The 22,722-nt window shown below is 40.3% G+C and overlaps 1 protein-coding gene across 2 annotated transcripts in view; it reads left to right on the top strand.

Annotated features, from left to right (window-relative positions):
* The window catches only part of CSNK2A1 (casein kinase 2 alpha 1), a 66,580-nt gene that overhangs the window by 31,623 nt on the left and 12,235 nt on the right, over positions 1-22,722 (top strand). The window contains exons 2-7 of one of the 2 annotated variants that reach the window (XM_017895733.1): positions 6,898-7,106; positions 9,689-9,801; positions 15,288-15,395; positions 15,920-15,964; positions 17,617-17,676; positions 19,751-19,834. In XM_017895733.1, the coding sequence (XP_017751222.1) occupies positions 7,007-7,106; positions 9,689-9,801; positions 15,288-15,395; positions 15,920-15,964; positions 17,617-17,676; positions 19,751-19,834 (510 nt within the window). In that variant the 5' untranslated portion in view covers positions 6,898-7,006. Of the gene's footprint in view, positions 1-6,897; positions 7,107-9,688; positions 9,802-15,287; positions 15,396-15,915; positions 15,965-17,616; positions 17,677-19,750; positions 19,835-22,722 lie in introns of both variants that reach the window. The other variant, XM_017895732.1, reaches the window with a different exon arrangement.

Raw genomic sequence — 22,722 nt, forward strand, 5'->3', positions numbered from 1 at the left:
CTCTGTTCTGTTCCATTGGTCTATATCTCTGTTTTGGTACCAGTACCATGCTGTTTTGGTTACTGTAGCCTTGTAGTATAGTTTGAAGTCAGGTAGCGTGACGCCTCCAGCTTTGTCCTTTTGACTTAGGATTGTCTTGTCAATACGGGCTTTTTTTTGGTTCCATATGAACTTTAAAGTAGTTTTTCCCAGTTCTGTGAAGAAAGTCATTGGTGGCTTGATGGGGATGACATTGAATCTATAAATTACATCCATAGGTAAAATCTTTAATGGCATACTTGTCTCACCCCTGTTCTGCCTTGTTCACTTATATTCTTAAGGCCTAGGATAGTACTTTTTCATAGTAGATGGTTATATATTTAAGGGGTAGACAAAATAAGGAATGTAGGGAAGAATCAAACCAAAAATTGAGAAATGTAGGCTGTGTGTTTTCTTCCTGTTGGGCTACATGTGAATATACATACATTTGCAGAGGTATAAGTGAAATACTATTTCTAAATAAGATAATGTTTATCTTGGTTGGGCACGGTGGCTCACACCTGTAATCTCAGCACTTGAGGAGGCCGAGACTGGTAGATCACTTGAGTCCAGGAGTTTGAGACCAGCCTGGGCATCATGATGAAACCTCGTCTTTACAAAAAATACAAATATTAGCTGGGCCTGATGGCCTACTACTATAGTCCCAACTACTCGGGAGGCTGAGGTGGGAGGATTGCTCAAGCCCAGGAGGTCAGGTGGAGGTTTCAGTGAGCCGAGATTGCACCACTGCACTCCAGCCTGCGTGACAGAGCAAGACCCTGTCTCCTATCTCAAAAAAATAATAATGATAATATTTATCTTTGACCTCTCTTTTCTGTGTTTTTGCATCCCCTCTTGTTTTTGTTTTTTGTTTGTTTGTTTTTGAGACAGGATCTTTCTCTGTCACCCACGTTGGAGTGCAGTGGCGAGATCATGGCTTACTGCAACCTTGACCTCCCAGGCTCAAGTGATCCTCTCACCTCAGCCTACCGAGTACCTGGGACCACAGTTGTAGTCCGCTACACCCAGCTCATTTTTATGTTTTTGGTAGAGAAGAGGTCTCGCTATGTTGCCCAGGGTGGTCTCAGACTCCTGGGCTCAAGTGATCCTCCCAAAGTGCTGGGATTATAGGCATGAGCCACCACACTGGGCTCCACATCCCCTTTTTATCACCATCCCTTAACCCCCAATCCCTTAGTACCCTTTTATCTATCTGAAGCTACAGAGTCATAGTTGAAGAACCCTCTGTTTTATTTTGCCATATAATTAATGAAGGCCAGCCATTTGAAATTCATGTGAATACTTTTCTTACTATAAGCAGATTATTTGGTGTGTATGACAGTAAGGTGAAGCACCTCTTTGGGGGTACTGCAAAAACAGTTAGCTTGTTGTCTTCCCAGTGGAGAATCAGATCTGCTAGTTCATAAATTAGGTCCCAGTTGATGATCCCCAAAGCATCAAGGGTCATTCAGACAAGTACTCGAGAATCTCAAGAGTTTCGTTGGTAATTAGTCTTTTTCTACTCCTCACAGAGGATGCCAGGGCCTTGAGACAGCAGAAGACGACTGGGTGATAAGAATGTACATGGACTAGTAATAGGAGTTGGCTATTCTCCGTATGTCAGATGATTTCCAGGGAGAAATTAGGACTCATTTTTTAATGTCATGTCTCCTTGTGAGTTAGCCCTCAGGGTTTAACTCAGGAGCCGGGAGTTAACCACGGCTACTATAATTTTTGTATTTTAAAGAATGAAGATTCCAGCCTGTAAAGATAGGTTTCTGCTTATTAGCTTTCACTAAGGAACTAGGGGATAGTAATTACTTAATACAAATTTACATGCATTTGGTGTTTCTAAGCCCTTTCTGGAAGATCATCTCACTTCATTTTCCCTTCAGTCTGCAAGCACAGTTAAGTTTTATAAGTGATGAACCAAAGCTGGGGAAAAGCCCAACAGAGAGATCACTTTTTAAGCTATAGGAAGAGGGGTTTTAGATCCACAGATGAAGGCTGTCTTACAAGTATAAAATGTTAACCGGAAGAGTGAAGTGTAAAGGTATGCAGAGACTAAAGAGAAAGATACTGTTTCAGTCAGAGGAAAGGCTGAGAATTTAAAAGTTTAGTATATTAAAAGTCATAAATTTCTGGGGATAGTATTCCTGTTGGGTTCATGCTGTTGTTTGTACTATTTTGGCCATATTCACACCCACAACTTTATCTACTGTTTTCCTAGTATCTTCATTGCTGTCAGTGCAGGCATAGTAGTCCCAGAAAGTCATCCAATCCTACAACATAGGTGACCTTGTTTCTTTGGGAAGAAGAAAAATTATAAGAAAACATCTGTTTTTTTGCATGTTTGATGTGTTCGTGTATGTGTGTGGTTACACTTTTAACTGATATTAAGTGAAGATAGATTAATGTCACCCAGGTTTTATAAAATCAAAGAAATAGAAATAATTTTAAAGACTTCTGGTACTTGAATGACTGATGTTTTCTGGTCATTTAGTACATTTATGGAACCTCAGGAGGTTTGAGTTGAACAGAGGCAAGTTACAGGAGTTTTTTGGGTGGAAGAATTCGTACGTCAGCATGTGAATCCTTTGATCTCATGTATTTGGAGTGGAGTATCATTAATTGTGTTTGTCACGGTTAAGGAATACAGAATTAATCTCCATCCCAGTCTCTTGCTATTCTTCTGAAAGCCTTTAGCTGCTGACACTGTGGGCACAAGGAGGTATGTCTTCTGGCTTCTCTCTGGGTATGGTAGCTAAGTTACAGCTTAAATACAGCTTTGGAAAGATGAGCAGTTTGTAAGCAGCAAAAAAATAGTATAGATAACAAATGCATCATCAACAAACAACCCAGTCAAAAAATGGACAACGGCTTTGAATAGACTTTTCTCCAGAGCAAATATACAAATGGCCAATAAACATGTGAAAAGATGCTTAACATCATTAATCATTAGGGAAATGCAAATTAAAATCACAGTCAATGAGATACGACTTCATACTCATTAGGAGGGCTGTTACTGGAAAAAAAAAAAAGAAGAAGAAAAACCAGAAAATAGGCCAGGCACAGCCTGTTTTGAGAGCACTTTGGGAGGCCGAGGTGCGAGGATCCCTTGAGGGCCAGGACCTCAAGACCAGCCTGGGCATAAGCAAGACCCCTGTCTCTATAAAAACAAGCAAAACCCAGAAAATAACAAGTGTTAGTAAGAGTATAGAGAAGTTGTAGCCTTTGCCCTGTTTGTGGGAGTGTAAAATGATACAGTTGCTGTATAGGAGTGAGCCACAGTGCCCAGCTTGTTGCAACAATATGCTGGTTCCTCATGGTTCAGCAATTCCACTTCTGGATATATACCTAAAAGATTTGAAAGCAAGGTCTCAGACAGATGTTTGTACGCCTATGTCCATAGCAGCATTATTTACAATAGCCAAGCTGTGGAAGCAACCCAAGTGTCGATCAGCAGATAAATGGATAAGCAAAATGTAGTGTGTGTGTGTGTGTTTATACGTAAGACAAATATATATATACATATATACATATATATACAGTGCAATATCATTCAACCTTTAAAAGGATTTGAATTCTAACACATGCTACAACATGGATCAACCTTGAAGACATTATGCTAAATTAAATAAACGAAACAAAAGACAAATGTCTGATTCCACTTGTATGAGGTTCCTAGAATAGCCAACTCAGACAGAAAATAGAATAGTGGTTGCGAAGAGTTAGAGGGAGGGAAAATTAGTGTTTAGTGGATACGTAGTTTTAATTTGGGATAGTAAAAATTTATAGAAATGGATGATCTGGTGATAATTGCACAAGAATGTGAATATACTTAATGCAACTGAACTTTATGTTTAAATGTAGATAAAATGGTAGTTTTTATTTTTTTTAGTTAGGGTCTGTCTCCTGTCACCTAGGCTGCAGTGCAGTAGTACAATCACAGCTCACTGTAGCCTCAACTTCCTGGGCTCCGGTGATTCTCCCACCTCAGCCCCCCAAGTAGCTGGGACTACAGGCATACACCACCACACCTGGCTAATTTTTTGTATTTTCAGTAGAGACGGGGTTTTGCCATGTTGCCCAGACTGGGTGTGAACTCCTGGGTTCAAGGGATCCACCCTCTTCAGCCTCCCATAGTGAGCTACTGTGCCTGGCCATAAAGTTTATGTTACGTATATTTTACCACAATTTTAAAAAGTGTTTCAACAAGCTGGGCACAGTGCCTTACTCCTATAATCACAGCACTTTGGGAGACTGCATGGGAGCATCACTTGAACCCAGGAGTTTGAGACCAGCCTGAGCAACATAGGGAGACCCCATCTTTACAGAAAAAAAATTTTTTTTAATTAGCCAGGTGTGGTAACCCACGCCTGTGGTCCCAACTACTTGGGAGGCGGAGGTGGGAGGATTGCTTGAGCCTGGGAGGTCAAGGCTGCGGTGAGCTGTGATCAGACCACTGTACTGTAGCCTGGCCTACAGAGTAACACCTTGTTTCAAACAAAAAAGTTTCAACAAAAAGTAAATAGAAATCGTACAAAGGGCATCTCTATTCCCTTTACGCACATTTACCTATTGTAATATTTTACCCAACTTGTTTTATTATTTTTGTGTGTGCAGTCATGTGTGCTCTATATATACACATGTAGACATGTGGGTACACTTTTTTTCTAAATCATTTTAGGGTAGATTGTATGCATCATGGCTGTTTACTTCTAATTCAGGAAAATTTCTTAAGAATAGACATATTCTTGCCAGGCGCGGTGGCTGAAGCCTGTGATCCCAGCACTTTGGGATCTTTGGGCCGAGGCGGGTGGATCACGAGGTCAGGAGATCAAGACCATCCTGGCTAACACAGTGAAACCCCGTCTCTACTAAAAAATAAAAAAAAAAACAGCCGGGCGAGGTGGCGGGCACCTGTAGTCCCAGCTACTCGGGAGGCTGAGGCAGGAGAATGGCGTAAACCCGGGAGATGGAATTTGCAGCGAGCTGAGATCCAGCCACTGCACTCCAGCCTGGGCGACTGAGCGAGACTCCGTCTCAAAAAAAAACAGAATAGACATATTCTTGAGCTGCGCACGGTGGCTCACGTCTGTAATCTTAGCACTTTGGGAGGCTGAGGCGGGTGGATCACCTGAGGTCAGGAGTTTAAGACAAGCCTAGCCAACATGGAGAAACCCCGTCTCTACTAAAAATACAAAATTAGCCAGGCGTGGTGATGCATGCCTGTAATCCCAGCTACTCGGGAGGCTGAGGCAGGAGAATCACATGAACCCGGGAGGCCACAGAGGTTGCAGTGAGCCGAGATCACGCCATTGCACTCCAGCGTGAGCAACAAGAGGGAAACTCCATCTCAAAAAAGAAGAAGAATAGATATATTCTCTTAACTGTTGTGATTATGTACCAACTTCACAAATTTACATTGATACAATAATTTAATACCCTCTGAATTCCAGTTCTGTCAATATTGTTTTTTATAGCATCCCCACCTCCACCTCCTGCAGTATGGAATACAGTCTAGAATAGAGTATTGCATTTATGCAGTGTCTCTTTAGCCTCCATTTGTCTTTTATGATATGGACATGTTTTAGGAGTATAGCACCCCTTTCGCCTTTTTAAATAGACACTTCCTCTTTTTCTGAATTGAAGTTATGGCTGGGTGCGGTGGCTCACACTTGTGATCTCAGCACTTTGGGAGGCTGAGGTGGGAGGATTGCTTGAGCCTAGGAGTTCAAAACCAGCCTGCGCAACATGGTGAAACACCATCTCTACTGAAAATATAAAAAATTAGCTGAGGGTGGTGGCACATGCCTGTAGTCCCAGCTACCTGGGAGGCTGAGGTGGAAGAATCACCCAAACCTAGGAAGTTGAGGCTTCAGTGAGCCATGATCACACCACTACACTCCAGCCTGGGCAGTGGAATAAGACCCTGTCTTAAAATACGTACGTACGTACATACACACATACAAATTGAAGTTACGCTGTCTCAGTCAGGAAACTGCATAGGTGTTGTATCCTTCTCACGTTATCACATTTGGAAACTCAACACAATTTCATCTAAGTGCATAATGAGGGGAATCAGCAAATGCTGTAGGAGATAGGGAAGACATCATTGGAAAGGAGCCTGATTTGATAGCATATTTCTAACATTTTACTTATTTTCTACCAGTATCAAATTTTGCATAGTTCAGCTAATCTGTATTACTGTTTTATGCCAGTTTTTAAGCTCCTGTATTAAATATAAAGAGAATATTACTGATTTCTGTTCTTAAATTTAATGAAATCAAGTGTGTCTTTCAAATGGTGATCAAGGTTCTACTGATTATTACCATAAGGTTCCCCCAAAAGATTTGGATTGCTATAAGATGACATGGAACTTTGACATATGAGAACAAGTCTTTATTCTCTTCCTGGTTTCATCAAATATGAGTCAGACTGACAAGTTGTACTCTTGGCTTTGCCGCCATTCTAGAACCTTTTAGCTCCCCTACTTAAGTTACAGAAAGCTGCTGAAAGGAAAGTACTTTTCTTGCCAATACCTTTTGTAGAATATATAAATAGTGGTAATGCTGATGTATCTATCCTCAATGCCATTTTTCCCTTCCAGGCTGTCTTACAAAAATTATTCAAATTTTGCATGCATAGATAACAGGATATTTGGCAAAATATGATTAAAGCAAATACCAGTTTACTGTATTTCTTGGTATTTTTCTTCTCATAGGAAGCACTGGTTAACACAGTTGAGCTATATTTATTGGCTATAGGTAGGAGAGCCAGAGGTGTATTTCAAGCCATTATTATTTGTAAGATTGTTTCCTTCCCATGTACCTTCTGCAAATGATTCCTTGGACTTTGTGCATTTTGTTTCTGCAGTTTGAAGAAAACAGGTCTGAAACAAGGTCTTACCCCCAGCTGCCTCTGAACACAGTGACTGCCAGATCTCCAAACATCAAGTCCAGCTTTGTCCGCCAACCTGTCTGACATGTCGGGACCCGTGCCAAGCAGGGCCAGAGTTTACACAGATGTTAATACACACAGACCTCGAGAATACTGGGATTACGAGTCACATGTGGTGGAATGGGGTAATTGTTTTTGTTGACTTCATTATACTCACTCAAAGGGCTGAATCTTGTGGATCTGTTGAGTAGTTTTTGTCAGAAAACCTCCATGACTCTGTATGTGTATGCCTCAAGATCAAAGCCCGATTTGTGTTTTCTTCTTTTGAGCTGAAAATTTGGTTTTGCAGTGAAGAAGCAGAGTTGCTTTGGCAAGTGAACAATTTTAATGGGCTTGCCATTTAAAAATCATTTTAGTTTCTTATCCTTTTCTCTGATTTATATGCAGTCATGCACCACATAACAACGTTTGAATTAATGACAGACCACATGTAGGACGGTACCATAAGATCATAAGAGAACTGAAAAATTTCTGTGGCCTAATGATGTCGTTGTAACATCAACAATGCATTCATTACCTTTTCTATGTTTAGATACACAAATACCATTGTGTTACAATTGCCTTTTTATTACGGGACACGTTTGTATCCTAGGAGCCATAGGCTATACCCTAGGTATGTAGTATGCCATACCATGTAGGTTTGTGTAAACACTCTGATGTTTAACACATTTCTCAGAATGTCATTAAATAACTCATGACAGTATTCTGTACAGGCACCTGGCAATAAAAAGTTACCTGTCAGCTTGCTTATCAAGCTAAGGGCATTGCAGATCAGTGAGAGTCGATACTTGAGAGACTTTGAAAACACCAAAATCTTACATAAAGTATTTTGAGGTAGAGAATGTTGTTTCATGTTGATATAGGAGGATGAAACAGTTCTCCAAAAAGGTAACTTCTTTCTGATGAGAAGCAGAATTAAATTCTTAAACATTTGCCCTTATCCTGAGACTAGGCATGTCTTAACATGGAATTCAGCCCAAATTCTATCTTGAACAGTTGTAGTCTGCCTGAGCAGCTGTGTTTGCCCTCCTAATTCTCTGTGCAGACTCATTTGGATGTTTGCATGTCCTGTCCCAATGTGGTAGACATTTAATTGGTCAGATCATACTTGTGTGATAAAAGTATTTTGATATTCAAGTGCAAAAGAAAGCAATTAGAAAACCAAAGCTGCAGCTCCTGTATGCTGTATTTTATATCTGACTGCGTGTGATTTCCATAACCTGTAAGTGGTAAGTGGATGCTTCCCTAAATTGTCATAGGGTGTATGTTTAATCTTGAGTATGTCATGATTTTTGTGTGTGTGTGTGGAGATGAGTCTTGCTCTGTCGCCCTGGCTGCAGTGCAGTGGCGTGATCTCGGCTCACTGCGACCTCTGCCTCCTGGGTTCATGTGATTCTCCCACCTCAGCCTCCGGAGTAGCTGGGATAACAGGCATCTGCCGCCCCACCCAGCTAACTTGAGTATGCCATGATTCTTAACAGTAAATACATTGCTTCTGAATACAGAGACACTGTATGCTGTAAAGACACCATTAAGTGCCAGTGTGGTTTACTACCAATAAATGTTGTTACTACTGATAATCTAACAGTTTTCCGTTTATGTCACAGGCTTTGGACTCTAGGTAACACTGTTTACTATAGGAATTTCAACTGCTATCTTCAAATTGAGTGCTTTGCACTTGGTTCTGCTTAAATGGCACTAAAGAGCCTTTTGGGCTTTTGACATGGTACTGTTTGTTTGCTCGCATTTGTTTTGTATACCCTCCCATAGGAAGAGAACTCAAGACAGAAAGAAGTAGGAGCTTTCTTCCCCTAGACCTACCATGATTATAATGTTGTCCATTGTTTTAGTACGTTTTGTCTTTTCATTCACTTTCTTTTAGCTACTTGAGGAAAATGAATGGTTGATATGGTTGATTTGGTTCATATTGGATACTTAGTAGCTCCAGCAGGAGTAGATAGAATTTAGACCTTAATGGAACTGTGTTTGTCATTCTTCAGAGCACAGCCCTCTACATTGGAAGCAGGCAGGGGCAGGAGGAAAATGTTGGCATTTCCCTTATTCTACCTCTGTTTATTACCTCTGACGTTGCTTATTGGTCACAGAATATGGGTATAAGTAGAGGAGAGGACCACTGACTATAGTTTACAATCTATAGTGTGCTCTGTGAACTTTACTACACATGGACTATCCCCAGAGCTTGCCCTGGAGGGCAAATAGATTAAGCCTATACATTTTAAAGCCATTTACCTTCAAAGAGGCCTGTTAAAAATCAGCTGCTGCCAAAGTTGGCTAGATTGAAACAGTCTTGCAAAATGTTTTGAGTTCCTGCTAAGTGCCAACACTGGACCAAGCCCTAAGGGACAAGAATATATAAAAATTATTCTCTTGGGGAAAGCTGTCTCTTGTTGGAGACAAACATATTTAGAACAAACGTTAATACAAGCTAGCTCCATGTCATATGCCAGTAAAGATGTAAACAGTTTGGGATTTGAAAGAATAATTGAAAGGTGTAAGTTTTCCTAATTCTAGGATTTGGAACACACGTATTTTTAAGTGGCCTAATTAAAAAAAATACAATGAAACCAATTTGGGAATTATTTGAAATACCTCTTATTTCTTTTACACCTGCTGGCAGCAGATTCCTGTAAGTTGAATTGATGCTTGATAATTTGACCGTTTATAAGTCATTTTGTTTGTGTCCACAGAAATCAAGATGACTACCAGCTGGTTCGAAAATTAGGCCGAGGTAAATACAGTGAAGTATTTGAAGCCATCAACATCACAAATAATGAAAAAGTTGTTGTTAAAATTCTCAAGGTGAGTACAAGAGATAATTTCAGAGGTATTTGGAATATAGATTTTTAAAAATAGTTGTGAAGACTTTTTTAAAACAGCATTTAAAAGGTTTTTGGTGCCAAAGCAAATAAATAAAATTTTCTTGTATAGTATGAACTCAATTGAACAAGTTCTGCTTATTTGACAGATTAGGAAACTGAAGCAAAAGAAGTGATTTGAGTTGACTCATATTGCTAGGTTGTGGCAGAGTAAGGGAGCAAAGGTGCAGTCTCTTCTCTCCCAGTTCTTGCCTAATACTTATTTCCTATACTTTTCATTATATAATGAGGCTTTTATTTTCAATAAATAAATAATTGCCTCTACTTTGTAAGGATGAGGAGTCACAGGACTTAAGGAGGACAGACAGATGATATCAGTGCAGCTAGTCTGGTGTAATTGCCCATGCTTAGATGATGTGAGTGATAGGGACTAAAACAAACTGGGAAACACATGCCTCTTCAAAAGGAGTTACCTGCTTCTCAGCTGAAGCTGATGATTGCCCTGCAGTAATGCAAGTCCATTGTTGCTTCATACTCTGTTTTCCAAAGAAAAGCCAGAAATTTATATTTGTATATGAATTCTCCTGATTTTTAAGTGTTGGCTGAAGATTTAAAAAAATAATGCACAGGCCAGATTTGGCCTCTGGGCTACCAGTATACAACTTTTAATTTAGTTATAACATGCTGTGCACTGTCTTATATTGGGAACTTAGCATATAGTTCCTTACCACAGGAACTTTTTCATATTTGACACTGAAAAGTAGAAGTTTCCAAACTTTCTCAATTTATAACACTTATACTATCTTAGTAATTTTTAATGGTACTCCTAAGTCAAGAAATACCTCATCTCTGTATTAAGTAGCAAGGTCCAAATAGCTAAGTAAGTTTTATTGTTTTTGTTTTGAGACGGAGTCTCGCTCTGTCACCCAGGCTGGAGTGCAGCGGCGAGATCTCGGCTCACTGCAACCTCCGCCTCCTGTGTTCAAGCAGTTCTCCTGCCTCAGCCTCCCGAGTAGTTGGGACTACAGGTGCACGCCAGCATGCCCGGCTAATTTTTGTATTTTTAGTAGAGATGGGGTTTCACCATATTGGTCAGGCTGGTCTCAAACTCCTGACCTCAGGCGGCTGCCTCGGCCTCTCAATGTGCCAGGATTGCAGGCATGAGCTACTGCACCTGGCCACTAAGTATTTCTATTTTAACAACTTGGTAGCCATTTAAAAAGTTATTCACATAAATAAAAAGAAAAATAATAGTTTTATTCTTAGTAACTATAATTTATTACCATCGGGTTATGTAGACCTGTTACTGCATAGCTTTTCAAATGTTGTAATCGGATTGGACACCACCACCCTCATATCCTGTCATTGATTTTTGTGCAGTACTTGCTTTTTATCACAGCAACTACTGCAAACCCAGCTTCACAAAAAATATGCGCCCTCACAAGGAATATAATACAATCTAATGTTGAAACTACGAACTACCTCAAGCTGGTAGTGCACCCAGTGTCTGGCAGATGCAATGATTGTTTGGTGTGTTTTCCTCAAAAAAGTAAAGTATTCCACAGTACTCTGTGCATTGCTGGAGTGCCTCACATGCCATTTGAGAACCAAAGAGTTTAAGTATTTTTATCTATCTTGAAATATGTAGAAAGAGAACTAGGTTGGAAATCAAAACATTTGGGTGACTAGCCACAGTAGTCCTTTTAACCTAGGACATGTTTATCCATCTATTAAAAGAATCTTGGCTCAGTGTAGTGGCATGTGCCTTTAGTCGCAGCTACTCGAGGGGCTAAAGTGGGAGGATCACTTGAGCCTGGAAGTTGAAGGCTGCACTGATCTGTGATGAAACCCATTGCACTCCAGCCTGGGCAATGGGAGTGAGACCCTGTCTCGAAAAACAGAAAGGATTAAATACAAAATTGTGTATGTATGTACATACCTTGGAGACTGGAGTTCTTTATGATTGTATGGTGATATTCATATGGAAAGGTATATGATAGAATGAGGTGATATATTATTATTTAGAGCCACGTGAAAAGCATGAATAGTGGGTCTACAGTTCAGAAGAGGGTAGTAGTCAGGAAAAGCTCCCTGGAGCTGTCTTCAGGCTAAATGGGAGGAGGATTTGGATAGGTGTTGGGTGGAAATGGTGAAGGGAAGCAGGCTGTAGAGTGCACCAAGATAAGAAAGGAGGAAGAGGGAAAAGTGAGAGAAATATTTCATGTGAAAGATACAACGTTATGTGACCATATATAGGAGTTAAACTTGGAAAGAGAGATTAAGTTGGTGAAGGCTTGGAAAAAAATCTCTGCATTTCCTTGCAGTCTTAAAATTATGACTGTCTCCTGTAGATAATTGTGAGCCCTTGATAGTTTTGAATGAAGGGTAATTTAGAAAGATTTTTTTCAGCTCAGTTTTTCTAACTGTATTGTATATTTTACTATAACTGTGGGTAGGTGGTGTAAGTATAGATGAAGTTCCTTTGCAAACCATATTTAAAATTTTTAATCTCCCCTATTTATTTAATAAGAAAAAGTTGCATTGATCACATTAAATTAGGGCCTGAGTCAGCTGCCTGGTCTGTCACAAACCAGCTTTTTAAGTTTATAGATTCGAAGGATTCTGTAGAATAGTTTTGTCAACCAGAAGCTTTTTTTTCCACTAAAAAATCCAGCAATTGGGTTAATGAAAAACAGGAGGTAAGTTGTTGGGTTAGTCTCTGCAGGATAGAAAGATCTCCTAGCAGGAAGAGAAGACTTCTATTATCTTGTTTCTTAGGTAGATACTGTATTGGGTAAGAGGTCATGGGTTGAATTCAATGTGGACTACATGGAAGTCATTAGTAAAATAGCTTCTATTTATTGGGTACCCCTTTGCATTGGACCTGTTCTAACTGTGGTATGTAAATCACTGACGGGGAAGTATAGTCCCTTTCAGCAATGAGAAACATTTAAATGCTTTTCTGAACACTGCACAACCACAAAGCCAGGTTTTGAGAACTGTCATTGTTTCCAAAATCTGCTTGCTTTCTGCTACCAGGTGCTTGAGGCTTAAGACAAAGTTGAAAGAATTTATAGTATATTATTTAGTAGTTTCTGGACCTGGATCATCAGCCTGGAAAGTATCTAAAAATAAATACTCCGTTTCCCTCTCAAGATTCTGATTTAGTAAATCTTGGTGGGTTCTGTGAGTCTGTATGTCAAAAAAATCCAGATGATTGTTGGTCATCAAACTTTAGTAACTACCAATCTTGTAAATGTGAAGAGATGAGATGTATTTAACTTCTAAGAGTTCTATGGAGGGCATCGAGTCTGAGGTGACCAACACTCTCGGAAAAGACCTGCACAGTCCACAGTACAGCAGACACACAGGCCTCATGAGGCTGTTAAGCACTTGAAATGTGGCTGGGCTGAATTGAGATATGCTGTAAGGGTAAAATATATTAGATTTCAAAGGTTTAATACAGAAAAAAGAAGGTAAAATAGATTAGTAATTTTTTACATTGATTTATATGTTAAAATAAGATTTTAGATTAATAAAATACATTAATTTTGTCCTTTTTTAAATTTCTTGATGTGGCTACACAAGAAACATTTAAAATTACACGTGGTTTGCATTGTATTTCCTTTGGTCCAGGACTGTTTTAGACTATTCAGGAGAAGGCTTTATAAGCCCAGGCACGGTGGCTCATGCCTATAATCCCAGCACTTTAAAAGGCCAAGGCAGGTGGATCATGAGGTCAGGAGTTCGAGATCAGCCTGGCCAACATGGTGAAACCCATCTCTACTAAAAATACAAAAATTAGCCAGGCGTGGTGGCGTGTGCCTGTAATCCCAGCTACTCCGGAGGCTGAGGCAGGAGAATTCCTTGAACCTGGGAGGTTGAAGTTGCAGTGAGCTGAGATCGTGCCACTGCACTCCAGCCTGGGCGACAGAGCAAGACTCCGTCTCAAAAAAAAAAAAAGAAAAGAAAAGAAAAGGAGGAGGCTTTATAAAGGAGGTACAGTTGGACCAAGGCGCTCCTCAGAAAAAAAATGGAAAGGATTCCATACTAGAACAGATGTGGAAAGGATGGGTGAGGACAAAGGAATGTTTAAGATACACTTTGCAGAGTACTCTTTTTAGAATGGAGGGATTCATTTATAAGAGTTATTGGCACTTTGGGAGGCCGAGGCAGGCAGATCACAAGGTCAGGAGATCGAGACCATCCTGCCTTACATGGTGAAACGCCGTCTCTACTAAAAGTACAAAAATTAGCTGGGCATGGTGATAGGTGCCTGTAGTCCCAGCTACTCGGGAGGCTGAGGCAGGAGAATGGCATGAACCCGGGAGGTGGAGCTTGCAGTGAGCCGAGATCGCGCCACTGCACTCCAGCCTGGGCCTCTGAGCCAGACTCCGTCTCAAAAAAAAAAAAAAAAAAAAGAGAGAGAGAATATTGGCGATCAGGCTAGACAGTTATTATTATGTTATGTTCCAGCCATATTCCAAAGTCTTTCAAATACCTCATTTGATTCTTGGAACAATCTTATGAGATGGGTACTCTTGTTATTCATTTTACACTTAGCGAAAGGCTTAGAGAGGTTATGTGGTTTGCCATTACAATGAAAGGCTTGGAGAGGTTATGTAGTTTGCCATTACAGCTGGCAGGTAGTAAAGGTAGGTTTCACATTGGGCATTATGACTCCAAGACCCACACTTTACCCTCAGGGTTATGCTACATAAAGATGTTTTGGGCCGGGCGCGGTGGCTCAAGCCTGTAATCCCAGCACTTTGGGAGGCCGAGACGGGCGGATCACGAGGTCAGGAGATCGAGACCATCCTGGCTAACACTGTGAAACCCCGTCTCTACTAAAAAATACAAAAAACTAGCCGGGCGAGGTGGCGGGCGCCTGTAGTCCCAGCTACTCGGGAGGCTGAGGCAGGAGAATGGCGTGAACCCGGGAGGCGGAGCTTGCAGTGAGCTGAGATCCGGCCACGGCACTCCAGCCCGGGCGACAGAGCGAGACTCCGTCTCAAAAAAAAAAAAAAAAATGTTTTGACCATCCTTGTTGTTGGCCCTGATTAGAAGAAGAAATGGAAAGGGCCCATGTTTCATCCTAATTGATAAAAAGCTTTTCAAGATATACTTTAGTATTACTAACCATTTAAATTGCTACTTTGTAAGGTTTTAAGACATTAACATGTTTAACATGTTTTAAAACATGAACATCAAGACTGATGATTGAAATGCTAATTCTGCAGAAGTCTGGTCTTTGGAATAGAAATCTTTTTTTCTTTCAATTCAACATTTGTAAGTACCTGCAGAATACCTGGCACAGTGCTAGGAGAAGGATTCAGAGATGAATGTGACATTTTCTTCCTTCAAGGTGCTCATAAGTAAGCCATTTATATATTACACTACATGTTGAAATACTCTGAAAAAGAGTGTTGTTTTTTTTTTTTTTTTGCTGATGTACTTTTCCCCTTTCAGCCAGTAAAAAAGAAGAAAATTAAGCGTGAAATAAAGATTTTGGAGAATTTGAGAGGAGGTCCCAACATCATCACACTGGCAGACATTGTAAAAGACCCTGTGGTGAGTATAGTAGGTGTTAGCAAGGCCCACCAGGGCTGAGATGGTGTTTGACCTGGAGCACAACTGGCCTCTTTTTGTTCCCTCCCCCAACCCTCATCATTAAGTCCTGCTTTGAAAGTGCTTAATCAGATATACCATTTAACTAGCTTGGGTCTTTCTTTCAAAGAGACCTCCACCCACAGACTATTTCTTATTCTTCTAGGCTAAGAGACTGATAGCACTGGAAACTGAAATGTGTTAATCCATTTTGCAAACTCAGGTCCGATGCCGATGGGCGATGGGCGCATTGTCGGGCTGCCTAGAGCCTGGTGAGACTTCAGCTCCATGTCTTCTGTTTGAAATCCATCCCAAAAATGACCTAAGTGTGGTGATAATCAGAGCGGGGAGGGCTTGTAGCAATAGAGGGTTTCTTACTACTGAGGCGAGGACTGCCAAATTCACCATGCAGCATCCGCAAACATTGTCCCCACTAAAGCTGTCAGGGCTGTTGCTAATGTGTGTTTTTGTTTTTGTTCTTTTCCCCTAGTCACGAACCCCGCCTTGGTTTTGAACACGTAAACAACACAGACTTCAAGGTATAATATATAACCAACTGTTTCGGGCTAGTGGGTTTTTAGACCACATAGCCTTTGGGGATGATGCTGTTAGAAGAGCTTGCTTCGAATTTGTTTTTAAAAAGATTTTCATCCTTACAGTGCAAATTCTAACAGTGGATTATAGCTTCTGCAATGTATGTTTAAGTAATTCTTCACTTTTAAGAGTTGAAGACCCAGAGTATCTCTTTAAAATTAATGTAATGTTGGAGAAATAGAGAGCAGTGAATGGACAGATCTTGGAACAATGGTAAATGAGCCAAGTCTTGGTTTGAATTACTGTGGGTGAGGGTGAAAAATGCCTTAAGATAGAAGAACTCCTATACAAGCAGTGCCCACTTTCTGCGTCTTGATATTTTGCCCATTTGTTAAATGTTCTTTTTAATGACCAATACATTTACTTCTTACTACTTAGTTGACAGTTTCTGCTGATGTTCAACCTAATGAAGGCAGCAACACATGTTCACTTAGGATCTGGCCTTATGGCATTCGCTTTAAACAGTAGTGTTCAGGAAGAAATATATTGTGTATATAAAAGTAGGGACTGCTTATTTCTTAGGATTTGTCAGGAACTGTGGGCGATAGATCTTAAAAGGCAGGAATCGAGGAAGGGTAATGTCAAATTCTGCCATAGCACAAACCTCTATAAGGGATATCTCAGAATTCCAATCTATCCGGTGGCCTACTTATACAGTTCCAATTTTACAGAAGAATGTAGCTACTCTTTTGGAGTAAAAGTTGTAAAAGATCTTTGATTTGCCTTTCCACCACTCCAGTATACAGAATGTTATATATTAATAAATTAGTGAATTCTTTTGCAGAGATAGGGAAAAAAAGAGGAGCTGTTTTAGAGTCAGAATGATAATTTCAAGAAAAACTTTGTCAGAAGACATTGCTAACCATTTAAAGAGATGTACATGTGGCTGGGCATGGTGGCTTACACCTGTAGTCCTAGCTATTGGGGAAGCTGAGGTAGGAGGATCTCTTGAGCCCAGGAGTTTGAGGTTGCTGTGAGTTATGATCGCAGCACAGCACTCCAGCCTGGGCAACAGAGTGAGACCCTGTCTCAAAAAAAAAAAAAAGACATGTCCATGTAAAAAACATTCTGCAACTCTTTGGAAACTGGAAAGGATACGTAACAGTTGTTCACGGAGTTTACTTTCCTATTGGAACAAGAATAGTTTTGTTAAATTGACTTAACAGGTTTGGCATCATGCCATCTGCATACCCACTGGTGATCTGCAGGGCTAACTATATAAGCCAAAAATGAGTTAGTTCCTTAGTAAGGAGGCAGTATATTTGCCAAAATGTCTTTTTTGAGAAGGTCTGAAGATAAAAGCAAACTAAATTATAGGTGTGTATCAGTGCATATTAATGTATCTAGATCGGTATGTTTCTAACAGTGGATTATAGCTTCTGCAATGTATGTTTAAGTAATTATTCACTTTTAAGAGTTGAAGACCCAGAGTATCTCTTTAAAATTAATGTAATGTTGGAGAAATAGAGAGCAGTGAATGGACAGATCTTGGAACAATGGTAAATGAGCCAAGTCTTGGTTTGAATTACTGTGGGTGAGGGTGAAAAATGCCTTTCTGTCAGCATTATTTCATGGCTCAAACATTTGTCTTTAACAGCAATTGTACCAGACGTTAACAGACTATGATATTCGATTTTACATGTATGAGATTCTGAAGGTAAGTGAACCTTGGATACTAAGTATTTTTTAAATTGGTCTTCTCTTTGTTAAATAGTAAATTGATGGTAGAAAAGCCAGCAAATTAACCTTGTAAAGTATGTTGAAAGAAGGGACCTCTATATAAGTTTTTAATAAGTTAATAGTATCATACCTGTAATCCCAGCACTTAGAAAGGCTGAGGCAGGAGGATTGCTTGAGGCCAGGAGATCAAAAGACCAGCCTGGGTGACATAGTGAGACCCTCATCTCTTCAAAAAAAAAAAAAAAAAAAAATTTTTTTTTTATTATACTTTAAGTTCCAGGGTACATGTTCATAATGTGCAGGTTTGTTACATATGTATACTTGTGCCATGTTGGTGTGCTGCACCCATCAACTCGTCAGCACCCATCAACTCGTCAAAAAAAAAAATTTTTTTTTTTTAATTACCTGGGCATGGTGGTGTGCACCTGTAAGTCCCAGCTACTTGGGAGGCCAAGGCAGGAGGATTGCTTGAGGCCAGCAGATCAAGACCAGCCTGGGCAACATAGTGAGACCCTGTCTCTACAGAAAATTAAAATTAGCAGAAAATTAAAATTAGCTGGGCATGGTGGCTCATGCTTGTAATTCCAGCTACTCGGGAGGCTGTGACAGGAGGATCTCAGGAATTTGAGGCAGCAGTGAGCTATGAGTGTTGCACAGGCTGGAGTGCAGTGGCACAGAGTGAGACTCTTGTCTCTAAATACATAAATAAATAAAAATTAATAATAGGATCAGAACCCTTGTGCCAAGGGTTATGGAATGGGGTCTAGTAGGAGTATAATTTAGAACAATTTGAAAAAGGGTGTTTGTAAAATAGCTAAGAGTGACCCCTTAACAAATATTTGTAATCTCTGTGTGCCCCTACGTAAGTTAAAATTAAATTTTCAAAACTCGTGAAAACACCTGATGTGCTAGCTTCTGATATACTTTATTTCACTGAAGATTCAACAAATAAAACAGTAAACTGCAACTCAGTTCTCAAAGGGTAATTGTCCTAAGGATTGTGTAAATTTCTGCTTATAGATTGCTAATTGAAAATTTACTTTCATTTCTAAAGTGGGGTCACCAAATATCTTGTTCCCAGTAGTCACAAGGTCAGCTTTCTAGATGAGAGAATTGCTAAAAGTTGGCTAAGGTTTCTTACTAAACAAGAGTTGACATAAAGTCTGCTGTTGGAGCCTTAGAAGTACCTTGAGGAGATTGTGCCAGCAAAGATACTTGATCTTTCCATTGGCTCATGCAGTTTGTGGCAAGCAAGGCTTTAGAAAGTTACAGATATGATTGCCTAGACTTGGGAACTGTAGGAACCCAAGTTGCCCTTCAGGAAGGACGAGAATTTGGCCAATAACGTCAGTTGACTGAAAGGCTGGTATTAACAAACCCCAAAGATTATAGTACTCAGTTCCCTTTAGCTTGAGGTTGGAAACATTTCAGATTGGATTTGATCACCTAAATCAGGCATTGGCAGACTTCTTTAAAGGGCCAAATAGTAAATATTTTAGGCTTTGTGGGCCGTGTAGTGTTCAGCTCTGCTGTTGTAGCACAAAAGCAACCATAGACAATATGCAAACAAATAGGCATGGCTATGTTCCAATAAAACATTATTTACAAAAGCAGACATCAGGCCAAATTTGGCCTGTGGTTTGCCAACCTCTGTTATGGGCTCTTAGTTGCTAAAGAATTACTGTTCTTTGAATAAGAGGTTTATAGTAAAGATCTATTTTCTTTCTTTGAGGGGTCTGTGAAAATAATCTAGGATCTGTACGAGACGGAAAACTTTGAAGTGGTGCAATTTGGGTATACTTTGGGTCTTTTTAAGACAGAAAACATGTTGAAACAGCTATATCAGAAAAAGATCTCTAAGCTCAGAGACCTGAGTTTGCTTGACTATGAGATCATGAACAAGTCTCTGAAGCATTGCTGTGGAAGTGACTGTCCTCAACTTGAATCCCAGGGGTATTGTGAGGCTAAAAGGAAAATTAACATGGAGGGAAAAGTAAAGGACTCTTAACTATTATTCAGGCTAACTCCTTTCTTACCTGTTGCTCCCACAGGCCCTGGATTATTGTCACAGCATGGGAATTATGCACAGAGATGTGAAGCCCCATAATGTCATGATTGATCATGAGCACAGAAAGGTAAAGTGATAGACGGACAAGTGTTATTTATCTCCGTGATGTAGTTAATTGCCCATCTTCAACACTTTATCCCTTGTCACAGACCCTAGTACCTATTCGGCCCTTGATAAATATTTGGTGAATTAATGAATTTACAAATCAACATGTTTGAACCATTATTTATATTCCTAAGAATGCTACCAAGAAGGAAACATTAGTGTAGTGGGCAAAATGTTCATCTTCTAAGCCCAGAAACGTGGCTTCTAGTCTTTTTTGTTGAATAACTAGTTTCCTGAGACACTACTTTGTCTTCATTTGCCTTCTTTTTCTTTCTTGTACAGTGTGGGTAATAATTGCCCTGCAGACAACTAGGTATTCATGAGAATTAAATGTGCACAGTTAAGTGGATGAAATATACAGAAAATGCTACTTCTGTTAGTAGGTGTCATGAGGCCCCTATTGTCTACAAATGCTTTTACATGAGAGCTGTAATGGCCACATGCTGTAACATTTCAGTTTTTTGAGGTGACCAAGCTATGATGACTTATCTGTTGTGGTCTTTGGGGAGGTAGGTGATTGGTTTATGCAACTAAATTTTTTTAGGCACATACTATGTCAAAGGCACCATTCTAGGGGCTAGGGATATATGAGTGAACTAAACATACAATAAATGATTGTCTTTTAGGAGCTTACATTTAGGGAGGCTGGTGGGATAGAAAGTTATTTTGATGTAGAATCAAAAACAAGAATAGTGAATGGCAAGAGGGTATTTGCAGTTTTAAACCAGTTGTAAAGGAAGGTTTCACTGGAAAGGTGACATTTTAGAGAGCACTGGAAGGGACCCAGCCATGCAGTCTTATGAAGAAACATGTCTCAAGGCAGAGTAAATAGCAAGTACAAAATCCCTTGAGGTAAGGATGTGTTTGGCATGTTGGAAGAGCCTCAAGGATAAAGCTGGGATAGAATGAATGCAGGGAAAGAAGGAAATGAGATCAAAGAGGTAAAACCAAATCATGTAAAACCTTATTGGTCATTGTTAGGCCTTATCTCTGAAGATAGAGAGCTTTTGCATATTCTTGCATATTCTTTTTTTTTTTTTTTTTTTTTTGAGACGGAGTCTCGCTGTGTCGCCCAGGCTGGAGTGCAGTGACGCGATCTCGGCTCACTGCAAGCTCTGCTTCCCAGGTTCATGCCATTTTCCTGCCTCAGCCTCCCGAGTAGCTGGGACTACAGGCGCCCACCACGGCGTCCAGCTAATTTTTTTGTATTTTTAGTAGAGACAGGGCTTTACCGTGTTAGCCAGGATGGTCTCAATCTCCTGACCTTGTGATCTGCCCGCCTCAGCCTCCCAAAGTGCTGGGATTACAGGCGTGAGCCACCACGCCCGGCCAAGCTTTTGCACATTCTAAGCTTTGGCATGTTCTCACTTGAAATTTAAGTTAACTACACATTTGTTAGAACAGCTAAAATGAAAAATGGTGATGGTACCAAGTGCTGACAAAAATGTGAAGAAACTTGATCTCTCATACATTGCTGGTAGGAATGTAAAGTTTAGCATTTTGGAAAATGCTAAACTATTGTTTTATAGTTTGTTGGTTTCTTGAAAAGCTAAACATACGCTTACCATACAATCCTGCAGTGGCATTTATCTCAGAGCAACAAAATCTTAGGTCCACACAAAAGCCTGTATATGAATGCAACTATATTTTTAATAGCTTAAAATTGAGGGAAAAAGCTGGGCGTGGTGACTCAGGCCTGTAATTCCAGCATTTTGGGAGGCCAAGGCCAGCAGGTCACGAGTTCAGGAGTTGGAGACCAGCCTGGCCAACATGGTGAAACCCCATCTCTACTAAAAAAATACAAAAATTAGCCGAGTGTGGTGGCATGCACCTGTAATCCCAGCTGCTCAGGAGGCTGAGGCAGGAGAATTGCTCGAACCCGGGAGGTGGAAGTTGCAGTAGGCCGAGATCATGCCACTCCATTCCAGCCTGGGTGACAGAGCAAGACTGCATCTCAAAAAAAAAAAAAAGGTGTGGGGGGGAAGTGCCCTTCAGTGAAGGAATGGTTAAACAAACTGGCATATCCATACCATATATTATTATTATGAAGTAGTATTTCTCAATAAAAAGGAAAGAACTATGATACCTGCAACAACTTGGGTGGATCGCATGCTTAGTGAAAAAAGGCAATCTCAAAAAGAGTTATATGCCAATAACTCCATTTCTGTAGCATTCTCTTTTCTTTTTTTTGAGACGGAGTCTCGCTGTGTCGCCCAGGCTGGAGTGCAGTGGCGCGATCTCAGCTCACTGCAAGCTCCGCCTCCTGGGTTCACGCCATTCTCCCGCCTCAGCCTCCGAGTAGCTGGGACTACAGGCGCCCACCACCATGCCCGGCTAGTTTTTTTTTTTTGTATTTTTAGTAGAGACGGGGTTTCACCGTGTTAGTCAGGGTGGTCTCGATCTCCTGACCTCGTGATCCACCCACTTCGGCCTCCCAAAGTGCTGGGATTACAGGCTTAAGCCACCGCGCCCGGCCTTCTGTAGCATTCTCAAAATGGTAGAGATAAAGAACAGGGGTTGCCAGGGGTTGGGCTAACACACAGGACATGTGTGTGGTGATGGAACAGTTCTATACCTTGTTGAGATTATATGAATTTTTACATATGATAAAATTGCATAGAAACACACAAACATGTGCGTGCATGTAACACTGGTGAAACCTGAATAAGATCTTTCTGAATTGTACCAATGTCAGTTTCTTGGTTTTGATATTGTACTGTAGTTATGTAAGATGTTACTATTAGGGGAAACTGGGTAAAGGGTACAGAGAATCTCTACTACTTTTGCAATTTCCTGTGAATCTATAATCTCTCCATAGCAACCTGAACAATCCTTTTAAAAAGCTGTTGG

Source organism: Rhinopithecus bieti, unplaced genomic scaffold (assembly GCF_001698545.2).
Source record: "Rhinopithecus bieti isolate Rb0 unplaced genomic scaffold, ASM169854v2 scaffold_27016, whole genome shotgun sequence".
Classification (NCBI taxonomy): Eukaryota; Metazoa; Chordata; class Mammalia; order Primates; family Cercopithecidae; genus Rhinopithecus; species Rhinopithecus bieti.